Source organism: Juglans regia, chromosome 7 (assembly GCF_001411555.2).
Source record: "Juglans regia cultivar Chandler chromosome 7, Walnut 2.0, whole genome shotgun sequence".
Taxonomy (NCBI): Eukaryota; Viridiplantae; Streptophyta; class Magnoliopsida; order Fagales; family Juglandaceae; genus Juglans; species Juglans regia.
Window position 1 is genome coordinate 47861599 of NC_049907.1, and position 17130 is coordinate 47878728.

A 17130-nucleotide genomic window follows, 5' to 3' on the forward strand; every position below is an offset into this window, starting at 1 on the left:
TGAATAAAGAAGGAGAACAAATCATATTATCTGTAGCTCCAATGTCTACTATCTAAGGTGTTGATCGTGAATGGATGGAAGAGTATGAGGATGGTATACTTGCCATGTTTGAATGGTGTTTGTTGGATGATGTATGTTGTTCTGGTGCTAGAGAAGCAGATGGTTGATCGTGATTGAGCTATAGTGTCTCACCATTGACAAGAGTCAGAAGCTGGTCTTGAATAAATGACAGCTAAGGACCTTCAATTGGCCCATTATGTTGACCTTGAGAGCCTTGAGAAAGAACTTGATTAGCCGAATGGGTCAAGGATGAACTGTTACTACTAGAATAGTCTGGCTTGGACTTTGTAAACTTGAAGTTTGGTGGAAAACCAATCAGCCTGTAGCATTTTTCTTGGATATGCCCAACTTTCCCACAGTGCTGGAAGGTAACCTTAGGCTTCTCCCTCCTCTTGGGTTGATTATTGACCACTGCAAATGCCGATGGTTCAGCAATGGGTAGCACTAGAGTTTGTGCCTGCCTTTGCCTTTCTTCTTGCAAGATCATAGAAAAGGTCTTGTTCAAGGAGGGAATGGGGCTCATAAGTATGATATGCCCTCTAATGCTCTCATAAGAATCATTCAAGCCCATTAAGAATGTGAAGATGTAATCTAAAATCTATACCTCACCAATAGAACTAGGTGCCTTGCAGGTGCAGAACCCACATGAGTATCAAGGAAGTGGTCTGTAGTTGTGCAGTTCTTCCCATATGGCATTAAGCTAGGTGAAATATTCACTCACTAATTGTGTCCCTTGAACAATCATTCTAAGTTGTTGTTGTAGCTGATATGTCCTCACATTGTCGGATTGAGAAAAACGTGTCCTAAGCTTCTCCCAAACTTCCTTTGCAGAGCTAATTTAAAAGACATTGAAGGTTATGTCTTTCGAAATGGAATTAAGGATCTATGAGAGGATTAGATTGTTACAATGCAGCAAAGGGATGTAAAGAGGGTCGGTTAATTCTAGAGTTTGGATACTTCCATCAAGAAATCCTAGCTTATTTTTTTATTGAAATGGCTAGGGTGAATGAACGGCTCCATGAAATGTAATTTGTTCCTGCGATTGGAGGTGAGATGACTACAGTATGAGCATTGTCACTATGGTGAAGGTGAAAAGGTTTGGTTGGGTCTTCTATGGGCGAAATGGGAGTATGTTGAGCAGGAGTAGATAAATCATTGTTTGCCATTGGCAAGTTTGAATTTGAGAAAAAAACAATGACAAGGGAACGAGAAAGAACTAAATGCATTGAAGGTGACTATGAAAAAACCTGAAAGATGGAGTAGGTCAAAAGATCATTAGATCCTCTCTGATACCATGATAAAAAAGGTAGAAAGAAAATACAAAGGATAGAGATGAACATTTGCTCTATTCTCATTACCTCGAATGTAGGTATAGGACTAGTAATATATGCAAGCTGAGAATATGTTGGAAGTTACCAGAAAGAATAAAAGAATCGTAAAAATACAACCAATTATGGTATTGTACTATCCTATCCACAAGAATGAAAACAATCCTAACTAACTTCTTCCACCAAGGCAACTGAGCTGTGGGGAATCTTTCCTTCATTCTTAGATAAGGACTTAGGCCGCTGCTCTACTGCATCTTGGCTACAGGGGAGTATGGTGCACTTCACTACTGTAACACGTTTTCTTTGAGAGATACTTTAAATCAATTAAAAAGAAAATGATATATTTTATCTAGAAAACAATAAACTTATAAATTAGTCTACGATTAGTTTATTACTCTATTTGAAATAAAGGATAGTTAAGTAAAATTGAAACTATCTTTTAATGAATGTCACAATTATATTAACTGATTTAAAATGAATTATTAAATAATTATAAGTGTATGATTAATCATTTTATCCGAACTCTTTGGTCGCTATGGCTTGCCCAACTTGCCCTTCAATATGTAATTATTCTGTATCAATCTATATTTTTTGCTTTCCACCCGTAATAAAGGGCATTCTTTTATCCCCATGAAACAAGTTATGGGTGTCATAAGCCATTTGGTTGCTTCCAAAACACTTCATATTTCGTTTGATTATTTCATCAATCAATGTCATGAAACAGACCAATCCAAGCAATTTGTGTTTCACAGTTTGTCAGATGCGTCAGCATTTCATCATGAATTTAATTACTCACTTCCTTAAGAGTTAAATATTTGTTCACCCATCTCAATCGTCCTTCAATTTTGACAGTTGCCCGCCTGCTTCTTAATCCTAATTGGTGTGATCATTTTGTCATAATCACACCAACTTAGTTGTTAGAGAAGACATATTTGTATTAAATTGTAACCAATCCATTTTTTCCCTTAAACAAGCATATATATCATCGTGTAAAAGACTCTCAGGTTCTCTTTCTCTCTCTTAAAAAAACCCTCCAAACCCAAATCTGATTTTTTTGCTGAAGATGAGCGTGAGGCCTTGTCCTCATTCTCCCTCTCCTTCTCTTATTTCTCCATTTACCCACTTTGTTTATAACGTTAGTTCTCTTTTCCTAGTTGACATGTTTCCTCCAAGGCCAAAAAGATAGATCTGTAGTTTTCCGGCAACATCCAAGAGACACGCGCGACACGAGAAGACTCTCAGGCCGCAAATCGTTTTGAGAGAAGTGGTGGTTCCACGAAAAACGTCGCATGTGGGCTTCACGCGCCACCCCTTCCAGGAGGTTTTCTTACAACATGCTCTGGACCAACAGACTCACCAGCATTGGATCCTTCAAATCTGACTGTTGTGGCTGCAAAGAGACATCAGCTTGGGTCCCACGAGCCTCACAGATTTTGATGTCTACCAAAGTTCATCCAAACTGTAATCCTTCCATTTTGCCTCTATCTTACTGCTTTCCTTATTGTTTTCCTTATTGTTTTTCTCAAATTTTGCTAAGATACTCTTATATGTAATGAGTTTAGTAAAATATTAGAACCGTTGGCACCTGATGATCACCACCTCCTCTTTAGTCCTGTTGCGGTCTCTCTCTGACACAACCCATGAGCCCAATTTTTTTTACTTTTACCTCTGGTGCGAGAATCACATTTACTCCTTTGGGAGAGTGTGAAGTTTTGTGACGCTGTATTATGCAATGGAGTTTGAATTTTTTAACTGGATTTTTATTAAAATAGTTGTCCTATTTGGCCACAGGATCATGAAGACAAGGCAGTGAACTTCCCCAACAGCCACTTCAAGACAAAATACAGTCACTACAATCACCATGGCCTACGATCATGAACTACAATCCCACTCAGATTGTATAAAAACCATCACTGTGTGCGACTCCCTCCTAGCAAGGAAGGGTAGGAAACATTTACTTTTTTCTAGGGCTCATTTATTTTTCTTTTTATATAAAGCTGTATTAGTTAAGAAATGGTATTTGTTAGGATCCCCTACCCTTACTCATTTATTTTTGTATCCCTTAATTATAATATATCGAGTTTGCTTAAAAAAAAAAAAGCATATATATCATTAACATAAGAAAAACTAAATACATGAGGATCACGTGGAGTTCTCTAACAAACACATCATTACAACAACCATAGTACAAAAGTGGGAAAAAAAAAAAATCAGATTTTGGGACCAAAAATTTTATCCCCACCCTTACCCTGCAAATGGGGCATTGTCTTAAATGGTTTTACAGTTCACATAGTTGTGTGAACTATGATGCCATCGTTAGAGGCGGTGGATTTTGATGGTGCACTGCAGTTTGTTGTCCTAAGAATCTAAGATATTTTTTGAAGAGACTCGTTTTCCCTGCCTCAAGATTGTCGGTTAGGAAAAACAGAAATAGAATAGGAAGACCGGCATCTAATGGCTTGAACTGCGGTTGATCGAGTTTCTTCACACTCGCCTATGACGGTGTGTTGAGACCACCGCCGATGATTATGAGATGGGGGTGGGTTAGATCTAAAAGGTCTTGAGGTGGCGAAACTACTGGTACGACGCGTGTAGCTATGGGATGCATTTTGGCACAGCGACGTGTGGTAGCCACGCGCAAAACAAGCCGCGAGTGAGAATCACGTGCCAAGATTTTTCATCGCAATTCCACTTAGTCCCTATAGATCAGCGGCTGGGGGGTTGCGTGGTGGGGTGTGTGCAGGCAGTCAGTCGTCGGAGTGTGGTAGATTTGGTCAAAATCAAGCCTATGGAAAGGAATGATTAAAAATACTAGTAGAAGAATTTATGAATAGATAGGTACTGGAAAATAAATGGAGAAGAAGATGAGCTCTTCTCTCATATGGAAATACATATAGGAAAGAATGAGGAACTTTTATAAAGAACAGTAGTTTCTCTTTCTAGAAAGAGAGAAACGGTTTGTAACCAATCAAATTATTTAGGCTCAACTCAGAATATTCTAACTCGAGATTTTTATTTGTTCTTTGTTCGAAGTTGACTCAATAAGCTAAATTCCTAACTCGAGCTCGTCTCAGCTCAAATTATTTATTATTTATTTTTTGAATAAGATTTAATAATTAATAAATTAGATAAATAAAAAAAATAAAAATGTATAATATCGAATTTGTACAACTGACAAGTAGAACCTCTATTAAATTATAAGATTTTAAACATTTATAAATAATTAACATCTAACTAGTTGATATTTATCCATAATATTTCATATATTCTATGCCTACAGAAATTATTAATACATATACATAATATGATAGCATATATCTATTTTATATATGGTTCCTACATACTAGTATATGAAATTATTAAATCTTATCGACTAACTATTCTACAAATTATGAAATATAACTATGAAGTATATTCTATATATAGACATAAGTGATTATGTTACATACTATATATTTAATTATAAAAGTGTTATGCTTATATTATTAACTAATATATACATAGGTGTAAGTATATATTTATCAATATATGAATGAGATTTAATCGAGTCGAGCTAACGAATCGACTCGGATATAAACGAGCGGGCCTTAATGAGCATTAGCCGAGTCGAGTCTAGTTTTATCAAGTATGTATCATGTACTAATCGAGTGGGTATCTGCTTTCACGGGCAATCTTTTTTCTTTCACGAGTCAAGTTCGATTCAAGTTTAACCGAGCAAGTACCAAGCGAGCTATCTAACAAATTTGTTCATTTACAGCCCTATGCAGAACCTATTCTGAGTTAACATAGCCCCATTATGACCCCAAGCGTTGGGTCAACAGATAATGCTAATATGTTAAAATAGCCACATGTCATGCTTTGATTGGCCTTTTTTGTGGCGTAAACCCCACTTGAGAAATTTATAGTTAGATCTTTTGATAATAAAAAGTTTGTAGACGAAAGGAACTAATTGATAATTTGAAAATTGAAAACATAAAGAGTACAATCTAAAATAGAAGAGTAATGTTATATATAGTCGTGGAATGCGCAAACGTCGTGTAGTCGCTTTGAAAAAGAGTGGAGTCTATTATTAAAAAATTAATTTCTTTTCATGTGGATCCCATATTTATTCACTTTTTTCAAAACGATGGCACGGCCCTTGCACACTCACGACTGCAAGTAGCATTACTCAAAATAGAATTAAGAGATATCAGTTGGCATATATGGAGTTCTGCACCACAACTCAGTAAACAGACAATTTCTGAGGAACCATTTCAGATGTTACGTTGCATGTTCTTGCCGGCGGATGGAACAGAGATGACAACTTTTCCTCTTGCTCTTCCTGTTTCTAGATACCCAAAAGCTTTAATTACTTCTCCAAAAGAATATGGGCCAGTTGGATCGATCACAGCCTTAAGCTTTCCGCTCTCCAAATGTGGCCTAAGCTTCTCCAAGTCATCACCGCACACTGTCAAGCTTGAATATATAGCTCTTGGATGAGAAGGAGGCCATGTTATGTCAACAATTGGGGCATCATCCTTAGCTACCACAAAAGAATTCTTGCAATCGCCTGAAGATCAAAGGTTTTAAGAGAGATGAAAACCAAAACCAGTTGAATAGTGACTATCTCACGGATAAGCATGCTTTAAGTTAATTCTACCATCTTTCCAACAAACAAGCAGAGCACTACCATTAGAACAACAAATTCCCAAATCCATTCAGCATATCAAGGTGCTGATATAAAAGAGAGATTTACCACAAAGCACTACTCTAGGTTGGAAATTCCAAGGAAAATATATAACCATAGAGAGACTTACCAATTGTATCATAGAGAAAATCATATTTTTCATCAATGTCATCATATCTAGTCTTTCTGTAGTCAACAGCTCTATCAGCACCCAATTTTTCGACGAATTCCACCTTTGGGGTACTAGTTGTAGCAACAACATGAGAAGCACCATACAAGTGCTTGGCTAGTTGAACGACCAAAGTTCCAACACCCCCTGCTCCACCAACTATAAAAACGGTTTGCCCCTCTTTAAAACCTGCAGTTTTGAATCCTTCTATTGCAGTCTGAACTGCTAAAGGCAAGCTTGCAGCTTCCTCAAATGAAAGATTATTTGGTTTTGTTGCAATCAAGCTCTCTTCCACGACTATGAACTCTGCCAGAGTTCCAAGCTGCTTCAGTTTTTCTCCTGCATTGAAATCTTGGATGTTGCCATAAACCTCATCACCCACATCAAATTTCGTAACACCTCCACCTTTTCCTATCACTACGCCAGCCATGTCACAGCCAGGTACCACCTGCACCAACACTAACGTATATCTTAATGACTATTACATGGAAGATCGGTTTTGAAATATATAGTTCTATAGTAACAGATTATTTGCAAGCCACAAGTACGTATTTTTTCAGCCTGCATGAATTTGCATTCTTTTTTCCTTTTTGAATAGATTATCTATAGTTGTTTATCTTTGTCTTTTCTACCAGCTTTTCAACAGTTTCCCTATCTCAAGGTTATCAATATAATATATACGTTTGTGAAGTCAGTGTAAAGCATTTCAAACCAAAAACTTGGAAAAACCAGAACATGAATAGCTAAGAGAATAATATGTTTAAGAACCTCGGGGGGACCTACTATGTACAAATACAGATTTGTCTAACACTTCGATTCCTACTCACAGGGAAGTCCGAAGGAAAGATGGGTCGCTGGCGTCTTTTGAAATCAATAGGATTCAAAGCAGCAGCTCGAACTTGGACTAGGAGTTGGTTATGCAGGGGAGTAGGAATAGGGAAGTCTCCCAACTTGAGGACTTCTTTGGGACCATACTCCTCGTAAAACCAAGCTTTCTGCATATTGTAATTCCCACACATGAGAGTTATCTTGCCCTCTCCATCTTATACTGGTTTGGGGACATATAAACTGTCATATTTAATTAATGTACTGAAAACAGTGATTGATGTGTTTAAAGGAGTGGATGCCAGTGGAGATGATGAAAATATCTCTTATCCTATATGACTGTAAACATGGTTTTTTATTCTCTCTACTTTAGAATGATTCCAAGTAAATCTTCTGGTTTTGGTGAAAAGCAGTGGCCATAATGTTGTTCTTGTTCTTGTTTATGGAATGAATGAAGAAAGATTGTCTAGCTAGCACTATTATGGTGCACGTAAAGTCCAATTGTTGCCACAGGTTCTATTGGCAGTACAAGTTTGATGGAAAACCCAGCTTCATGAAAGCTGATACAGTTGTAGATGTTTATACGTACCCTCTCTGAAGTGGTTTATCCTCTCTACTTTGGAATGATTCCAACGTGGGACCAAAGTAAATTTTCTGGTTTCCATCAAGAGTGGCGCCTATAGCGTTGTTCTTGTACGTGTATGGGATGAATGAAGAAAGATTGTAACCAGCAAGCTCTGTGAATGTGCACGTCAGTCCATTTGTGGCCATAGGTAGAATCGGGAATTTTGTGGAAAATCCAACTACATGAAATAGACATTTCTTGATGTTGATACCCTCTCTGAAGCGTTTAATACTCAAACATCTTATAGATAGATAAGATCTTACATCTTCAATCTTGAAGGATGGGATCTGCATCCTCATCCGATAAATAAGATCCTATCTTTTCAATATAATTTGCGACTTCGTGCAATATGAAAGAGAATCATTAATTGGAAATTGACCACCAATCCATCCCATAGCCACTCTTTGCAACAGATATCTATCAAGCACATGCAGGTGAGATGTTAATGACGGCTGCTTATCTGCAGAATGAGTAATTCACAGCAGTAAACATAAGATAGAGACCACATGACTAATAAGAATATATTAGTGCAGCCAAGTCAACCATGGATAAGTGCTCAAATCACCGTCCATCATGTTGATGGGACTGAGGAGACGGGATCATGTGTTGAGGACCCATTATGTGCAGCAATCATGTCCAATAAAATTTTTGGACGGTGGTCCGTGGAGGTGGTGTCGATTTACAAGTGTTAGTTAGATGGATGCAGGTAAAAGGTACTGGATGTCCCTGGTACTTTAGTGAGCTGTTTGTAAGATCAGATTGGAGTTATAAAAAGGCAACGTTCGCATTCATTTAATCCCATGTTTTGTGAGGACGATCAAGCCGCGGAATGAACAACCATGACAAAAGCGCGCGAGGGAGGGATAACAGCTATGGATAGAGCTGGACTTCTGTAATTTCGCTGTAAATGAGTTTTTAAGTTGTTTAGGTAATAGGTTTGATAATGGTTTAATTTTTGGCACCTTGATTTTGGCCTTTTTATAGGACAATATGGCGTTCGGACATTTGGTCGAACAGGGTGCGTGCGAAACTACAAAATAATTAATATACAACGTCAAGACCATTACAAATGATATAAAGGGTATATAATATGATTCAAATTAAAAATCTTATTTAATGTAGGTAAGAGTACTCATAGTGATGCTACATACACTTCATTTGAAATCTCTTCCATAAAAATAATAATAATAAATTAATAAATTGTGAAAATATATTCCAGTTAGGCCCAACGGGCTTAAAGCTAAGGCAGGACCATGGCCCATATGTGGCGGCCCACCACTACACAAATTCGCTAGCAGTATAAACGGCACGCCACAAACACATGCAAAGGGATTTAAAAGTTATGCTACAAACAATCACTTTTACGTATTTTTTGTATATTCTATTGATATGTTTGGCCAAAATTATTTTATATTAAAAAAATGATATAGTCAATCATATTAATAAAATGTAAAAAAAAATACGCAAAAACAGCTGCTATTAAATTTTTTAGGATTTAAACCGTCTTTGAAATAATTTCAATCAATTCCGCTATGGGTAGACGAATTCACGCACCCCTTGCGTACCACCTGCTGAGCTGGAGGGGTAATTTAGTAATTTTAAAGAAAAAAAATAAAAGAAGTAGAATTAAGGAGAGGAAGTGAACTGTAGCAGTGAAGCTTCTCTTTTCCGCTCAGTGCACGAACCAAGAACGATAGCCAACCCCTTCTCATCTCCACCACCGGCACGTTTGGGCACTTCTCTCTCGCCACCAGCACGTTTGGGCACCTCGAATCTAGGTTTCTTAGTCATCAAAACGAGGCCTTTGACGATCTCTTGTGTAAAATATGTCTAGTACTTTTAAGGTTCTGATGTATTAGTTTTAGTAAAACTTGGAACAAATTTTTAGCTTGGCATCGTCAGGACCCATGTCTCAAGGAAAAGTTCAGTTCTCATCTCAATATTTTCTTCAATCTGGATTTTGATGTTCATGGATGTTTTTGTATTCACCTGAATTCTTGATGATGTCGTTAATAGCCAAAACTCGTAGTTAAAAGGAAAATAATGCCAGGTTACTCTCAAGGTGAAGGGCGAATCTCAGATCTTAAACTTGTCAGAAAAGAACATGGTTGGTGGCATCACTCACAAACTACGATCTTGTCAGATGAACTGTGAGTTTTGGCTTGCAGAAGCTACGTTTGGGAATGGGATAAAGGAGAAGAGGGGAATGGGGATTAAGGACAACGGTTGGGGAAGAAGGAGAAGGGTGAAATGCACCATTTCAATTTCGTCTCCCACCAAGCACAATCCGTACCATTTTATTAAAGAATAATGCTAGATACAGTTCTCATTTGGGGATTATAATACAAGCCTAAGTAATTTTATCTTTAAATTTTTTTAAAATTACAAAACTATTCTTCTTAAAATAATAATCTTTCTCATTTAATAAAAGATCTATATATATAATCTTCAAGTAAAGACTGTAAATAAAATTTTTCTTTATTAAACTCATTCCATGTCATCGAGGGTGCGCGAATTCGACTACCATAGAGTTTTCGAATTTTGATACATTGGAGAACGTCCCGATTGGACGTCGTATTTCTTCTTGTATGTATGGAGTCTGGACTAGTCTTTATATCCATTTCGGAAGATAATTAGAGGAACATAGAAGCGTTTTTAAGCCCAAACGGGACAAATAAAGATTTTGGGCTTTAGGAAGAATGTGTGTTGGGCCACGATCCAAATTCGCGTGGGAGTCTGTTCTTTTCTGGAAGAAGCTTTCAAATCCAAAACGTTCCCCCTCAAATCTCTCGCACCCGAAGTTTCCAATTCTCACTCGCATTTGGATCTCACTCGTGAAACCCAATGAATTCTCACAACATCCAAGCGGGAGACGCAAATCCAAATAAACAATGGTCCTTGCAAGATTTCGAGATCGGAAAACCCCTCGGGAAAGGAAAATTCGGCCGAGTTTATCTTGCTAGAGAAGCCGAGGTTTTCGGTTTTTATTTTCAATTTTGTGATTTCTGGTTGTCTTCTAGGATTTGGTTTGATTTGTTTTCTTTTTAATGTTAAAGAGCAAGTACATAGTGGCTTTGAAGGTGATATTCAAGGAGCAAATCGAAAAGTACAGAATTCAACACCAGCTGAGGAGAGAGATGGAGATTCAAACCAGCCTACGGCACCCGAATGTATTGCGACTCTATGGGTGGTTCCACGATGCTGAACACATTTTCTTGATACTCGAATATGCTCATGGTGGCGAGCTTTACGGGAAGCTTAGGAAAAGCGGCCATTTTTGTGAGAACCAAGCCGCCACCGTAAACATCTCTCTCCCTCCCGAAATCTTATCGGCATCTACTACTATCTGCAAGAAAAAGGAATTGTAATTTGGTGTTACTGTGGTTTACTTCAACTATATGAAGTATGATTTCTGCGCATGAACGCAGAAACTAGTATTCTTTTATGTTTATGTGACTCGTCTTTATTTATAATGGGTTTTTCGTCTTCTATTTACTTTTTTTCCTCGTGGAATTAAGTGCAGAAACTTTTTGTGTGTTACGCAGTCTGAGAGAAATCCTGATGTATGTCCCTTGTGAATTTTAGCACATTTTGAGCCTCACGCAAGCATTGGCATATTGTCATGAGAAGCATGTGATTCATAGGGACATCAAGCCAGAAAATCTGTTGCTTGATCACGAGGTATACTAAAACTCCTTAAATTTGCGTTGGGTTGTTGATAAATCTCTAAGGACTTCTTTTTTGAGAAACTTAAATCGGAGGCAGATTTTGCTCTTCTTAATTTAATTTAACGATTATGTGATACAAACTTGTAAATGGATAGTTAAAAAAAGGTTGGACATATTTTTGCTAAGCCTGTATTGACATTAATTAATTGAGTTTTGTTACTTATCATTCCCATACACCACACTTTTTTTTTTTGGATTTTATTCTTCTTAAACTTATTGAATTCTACTACTCATCATTCATATACCACACATTTGGTAAGAAAAAAAAAAAAGTGTAGTATATAGTGTGTGGGGATAATAAATAGAATTTTTCTAATTATTATAACTCATAAAGTAGACATTTTCTTCTAACATAGTTTAGTTATATGCTTAGGGACGATTGAAAATTGCAGATTTTGGATGGTCTGTTCAGTCGAGAAGCAAGAGACACACCATGTGTGGAACTTTGGATTATTTAGCACCAGAAATGGTGGAGAAGAAAGCTCATGACTACGCCGTTGATAACTGGACTTTGGGTATCCTTTGTTATGAGTTCCTTTATGGTGTCCCTCCATTTGAGGCTGAAAGTCAGAGCGATACCTTTAGAAGGTAAGGTAGAGATTATTGTTATACCCTGTTTAGTATGGATGGAAGTTGTATCATGAACTGTGTTATAGGTAGGTAGATAATTGTATTTGGTTATACCAGGATAATGAAGGTTGACCTGAGCTTCCCTTCCACTCCTCATGTTACTGAAGAAGCCAAGGATCTCATTCTTCGGGTAAGTTTGTCCATTACTATTTTATGTTGATATCTGGATGTAAACCGTAAAGGAATGGTGTCAGTGATTAGATTTAGTTGCCTTCGTGAATATGTTATCTGAAAATATGTGCAGCTTCTGGTGAAGGACTCCTCAAAACGGCTCTCTCTTCAGAAGATCATGGAGCATCCTTGGATAGTCAAGAAAGCAGATCCTACGTGAATTTGCAGTAACTAAGAGTTTAAACTTTTGATCTGATTCCCCATGGCTTTGACTTTTGAGAAACTGGTATGGTCGAATTCTGCTTCTAATGGCATAATTTGTAGGCAAGTGAAGCAACTTCCAGAGTTCATCATTGTAATCTCCGATCTGCCTTCACACTATGCTATACTCAATGACTCTGAAGCATTGATTTACAAAACAAAGCTTGAGTCTCGTGTATGATACCATTTGTTTATGAGAGTATGTTCTCCTTCTAGATTAGTGTAGGTAAAACTATTGTTTAGATAATTGGATGTTTGAATCAACTTCCTGCTGTGTTATTGTAACCATTGAATTATCATTTCAAATGTAAATCACGAGTTAATCTTGCCAGATTACATTGACCGTTATCATTTGGTTGTTGCACAGTTGGATTATAAGTGCAACTAATTTTAGTACACCTCAAATCACAATATTCTCCTGACAGTCCGAAATTGTATCAACACAGTGTTCTCGTGATATTTGTAACAATGGTATCTACCCAAATTTCTCTTCGGATCTGACGGAAGTTATTCTCCGATGGGTTACTATTATATCAAGTCCGGGCTGTGCCATTTTCTCGAAGAAAATCCCCATATTTTTCCATTTTTTTAGGAGTGTATCGGTACAACCGAATCAAGAGCTTTGTGGGTGAGAAAGCCGAAAACGCAAAACTATAAGCAGTGCATCCATTTAACCAAATAGTTCAACAACGCCTCAAGACTGGTGTATCAACCGCTGGAATGGTACAAAAGAACTTCAAAGATTACATGGTTGGTCTTCTAGACAGCACCTTAAGAGGAAATGTAACCGTATTCATTGGCAGTGATGCTGGTGTCCGTAATGGTGGTGTCACTGCTACTGCTGGTAGTACTTTTTTCATCAATTTGCAGGAGTTGAGAGCTAGCTTGGATTGAGATGGAAAGATCTGTGTTCAGAGAAGAAAGACCTGCCTCGTTGGGTACATTGGTAGAGAGAGATGGTGAAGCTCTATGAATTGCAACACTGGAAGAAGCTGTGGGAACAGATGCCACACGCTTTTTGGCACCTCTGTGCATGTGCTGCACACAATACTTTCGATCAGGAACAGTGTGCCTGCTGCACCGCCACTTCTTCCCATCTGTTCTTCTGCACCTCCCCGGTTCAAGTTCTATGCCATTTCTGATTCCAAAGCATGAACTGTTGCAACCTTGATCTGAAAAAAACAGTAAACAAGCAAATGTCCCTCATTTCTCCGTACTAAAACTGTGATCAGCCTAAAAATCTCAATGGGGCATGATGGGATTGAATGAACAAAATTGTCATAAAAGGCTAAAAGCAATGAATTTCATCACATCCTGCTTCAATAATTTACTTTCTATGAAAAAGAACAGATCTAAACCTAGTTTAACTTCAAAAGCAAACAACATTTATTCAAATCAAGCGACAGAGTTCCAATAACATTGCACATATACTCTACTTATGAACTAACTATTTCATCAAAATTGATTTGATCTTAACTTAGCCCTATATTGCTTACAGCAGCTGATGAGATAGATTTTATGCCACCATATAATGTCACGAAAACACCTCTTTATGGGGGAAAATAAAATAAAATTCTTGATGAGGACAAAAGGGCTCAGATTTCACAGACATTACCTTGAAGAACACTCTTTGGTGAGAAGCCCAATCCCGGTGATACAACCCTGTTGCCATTGCTTTTCATGGTGAGATTGTAAATGAGCGGGTTGCCACTTACATCTTTTCTTTCAGAAACATGGTCGATTCTGTTGATGGAATTGGTAGTGAAGGTGGGTAGAGTGGTGGCCCTTGTGGCTGCAGTGGCGGGTATGGTGGTCATGGTTGCTGCAATGGCAGGTATGGGGGTTCTGGTGGCGATAGTATCAGAACTGACATATTTCTTGCTTCCAATATTGCTACTGGTGGTGGTGGTGGTGGTGGTGGTGGAGGAAATACTATGGCTGGAAGGGGTCATGAGTTGAAGTCCCACAGTGGCTGAATTGGCACGGTTCGGATTTAACTCCCCAAATTTGTCAGATGGCATTGAATCTGAAGGAGATGAGATTTCAAAAGCTTCCACAGGCTTTCTTGAACGCTGACGGCCTCTGTGCATGTGCCGCTCACAGTACTTCTGATCCGGCACCACATGCTTACTACACCTCCATTTCTTCCCATCAGTTCTTCTACACCTTCCTGGCTCAGGATCCATCATGGTCTTATAGTCAAACCCCTGAGGACTAAAATAACCTATAACTGAACACAATCAACCAAAAGAGACAAAAAACCACATCATAATCTTCAACCGACATTTTCTAGATCAACCTCTTCCAATTAACAGAAACCCATCTCAAAATTTCTATCTCGGATAACATGGACCAATTTCAACTGACGAAAATACATGTCAAAAATGAATGCCTCTTTCTATATAAGTTCAAAGAAACAAAGAGCGATCATTTGATTTCACTAAAACCCATCTCGGGTTTCAAGTTTAGCCACGAGACTGACACCATTTCAGAAAAAAGAGTTTAAAAAACCCATAAAAATCCACAAAAAGAAGCATGGTTGATATGAACAATATAATCGCAAACCCAATTTCACACACGCACATGCATTTAAAAAACCGCACTAGTAATTCACTTAGAAATACCGAAACAAAGTGGAATAAGAGCATTTTTTATTTTACAAACAAACCATACACGATTTCAACAGACGAAATTTATTGCCATTAAAATGCCAGAAAAAAAATGCGACTGAATTCACACGCAATAAGCTAAGACAGTATTTTATTTAATGGGCAAGATAAGCTAAGAAACATTCGGAATGAAGAAAGGTAAAGACTTACAGCTAGGGTATAGCTTATAAATAGCGGGCCCAAAGAAGCAAGCGACACTCTTCCAAATGGGAACGAGAAGGTGAAGAGGAACAGGAAGACCAGCCTCTAAGTGCTTGTAGATTAGGGTCTGTCCTTGAAGCTCATGCAACTGAGCTGGCGTCACCACCACAGCAACAGGCTTTCCGTGTTCAGTCACGGGGTTTTTTGCAGCAGCGGAGTTAGAACCAATCCCCAGGCCTAGCTTGATCCACGTTGGTTGTGCTTCCTTCACCCCCCGACCCCTCCTCTCCTGTTCAACCTCCATCGTCGATTCCTCCTCGTCAATCATCCTCTGGGGTCCACCACCACCTCCTCCTCCTTTCCCTTCACCGCATATATATATAAAAACAGAGCAATTGTACCTCGTTCAAATTATCCAGAAATAACAAATGGAAGAAACAAAAACAAAAATAAACGCACAGAAAGAAATAGAGATGGAGGGGGGGATAGATAGAGAACCAGAATGGGAAGAAAGGACGCTTTGGGACGGTAGAGCTTCCATTTTCACATGGGCTTCAAGAAGAAAGCAAATCCAAATTGTGCAGTTGGGGAGAGAGAGGTAGAGACGACGACATAAAAGGTGAATTCAAGAGCCAAAAAGCAAAACCTGAAAGAACTGAGAACGCGACAGCGAGTCTTGACACTTTGACAGACATTGACGTGCTCATTTTTAAAAGCGCAAATTCAATTCAATTAACCTTAAAGCTAAAAAACCCACCCAAAACACAACCCCCCCCTCCCCTCCGTCCTCTCTCTGTCTCTCACGACCGGTCTGGGACTGTGTGAGAGAGAACGTGAGATTAAAGTGGGTGTCAGTGTGGCAGAAACTCTGACAATGTCAGCCTCGTTTATCTTTTCTCTGCAGCTCTCTTCAGGCAAAAAAGAAAAAAGAACGAAAATTTACGGGAGAACGCTAATGCTCAGCCAGATGAAACGGGCGTGAGATACACGCACCACTGAGTGGTTGGAACGGAGCGGGTGTTTGAATCATCACCTAGGCCTTGTCTTGCATTAAGGGTCCACGCGCCTTGTCAGGGTGCTTGTTGTCTGGCAAGAGGTTGAGGCGGAGGAGGACACATCGTCGGGCTTTTCCGTTTCGTGGGCCCCAGTCGTTGGTAGGCCCCACGTGTGGGTGATCAGTTACAGGTGGGCCTTGTCAGAGGCCACGAAGTGTCTGTGTCCTCACATCGATATTCTTGTTCGTTTTCATGGACAATTGTACACTGTTTGTGGTTTTGGGGGTGGAGTGTACAACAAAAGATTACAGAGATGGGCTGGACCAAGATTTTCCTGGAATTCGAAAAATTCTTCGAGACCCATCCTAACTGTGAATTTGGAAGTGTAAGCTCGATTCCAATCTCCTTTAACTCTAAGGGAAAGTGAAGGCCCATTCTAAAGAATGCCGAATGTATAAGTTTTGTAAAAGAAAAAATCTATTTATAATTTATTTTTTATTATTTTTTATCTGATATTAGATAATAAATTTATAAATAAAATATAATAAATAATTTTTAATCATTTAATATCACGTCATGAAATGATAGAGTATCTTATCAAAATTTTTCTATGGTAAAGTTTACTTTTTTATAAAATATTTATGCAAAATTTATATATTTAAGATTTATATATATCTTTTATCAATTTAATATGATTGAACTTTTCTTAAATCGCAGAGCTAAAAAAACAACTTGATCTCCCAACTTAAAAAAAAAATTTGAGATTGCGAGGTTGCTTTGGAATGTAATTTTATAAAAGTGACAAAATCTGGCTGAACTGCATATATTTTGGTGGATTATAAGTCCCACATATAATACTAATAAACTCAATAAAGGAAACTGATTTTTGCAAATTCAAGGTATGTAATTTCCGTATTAGTCT

At 38.1% G+C, this 17130-nt stretch overlaps 3 protein-coding genes across 3 annotated transcripts; 1 reads left to right on the forward strand and 2 right to left on the reverse strand.

Moving 5' to 3' along the window:
* Positions 1-5541: 5541 nt before the first annotated feature.
* On the reverse strand, positions 5542-7271 carry LOC109006930 (2-methylene-furan-3-one reductase-like). Its single transcript, XM_035692437.1, has 3 exons — positions 7051-7271; positions 6185-6671; positions 5542-5937 (listed from the first exon to the last, which is right to left on the reverse strand). Exons 1-3 carry the CDS (start codon positions 7240-7242, stop codon positions 5642-5644), a joined length of 975 nt encoding a protein of 324 aa, XP_035548330.1. The 5' UTR covers positions 7243-7271; the 3' UTR covers positions 5542-5641.
* Positions 7272-10474: 3203 nt separating this feature from the next.
* On the forward strand, positions 10475-12949 carry LOC109006929 (serine/threonine-protein kinase Aurora-3-like). Its single transcript, XM_018986374.2, has 6 exons — positions 10475-10646; positions 10730-10972; positions 11259-11354; positions 11775-11989; positions 12089-12161; positions 12276-12949. The coding sequence occupies exons 1-6, from the start codon at positions 10518-10520 to the stop codon at positions 12360-12362; spliced, it is 843 nt and encodes a 280-aa protein (XP_018841919.1). The 5' UTR covers positions 10475-10517; the 3' UTR covers positions 12363-12949.
* Positions 12950-13024: 75 nt separating this feature from the next.
* Positions 13025-16019, reverse strand: LOC109010329 (growth-regulating factor 9). Its single transcript, XM_018991131.2, has 4 exons — positions 15712-16019; positions 15223-15576; positions 14019-14633; positions 13025-13575 (listed from the first exon to the last, which is right to left on the reverse strand). Exons 1-4 carry the CDS (start codon positions 15752-15754, stop codon positions 13175-13177), a joined length of 1413 nt encoding a protein of 470 aa, XP_018846676.2. The 5' UTR covers positions 15755-16019; the 3' UTR covers positions 13025-13174.
* Between the last annotated feature and the right edge of the window lie 1111 nt (positions 16020-17130).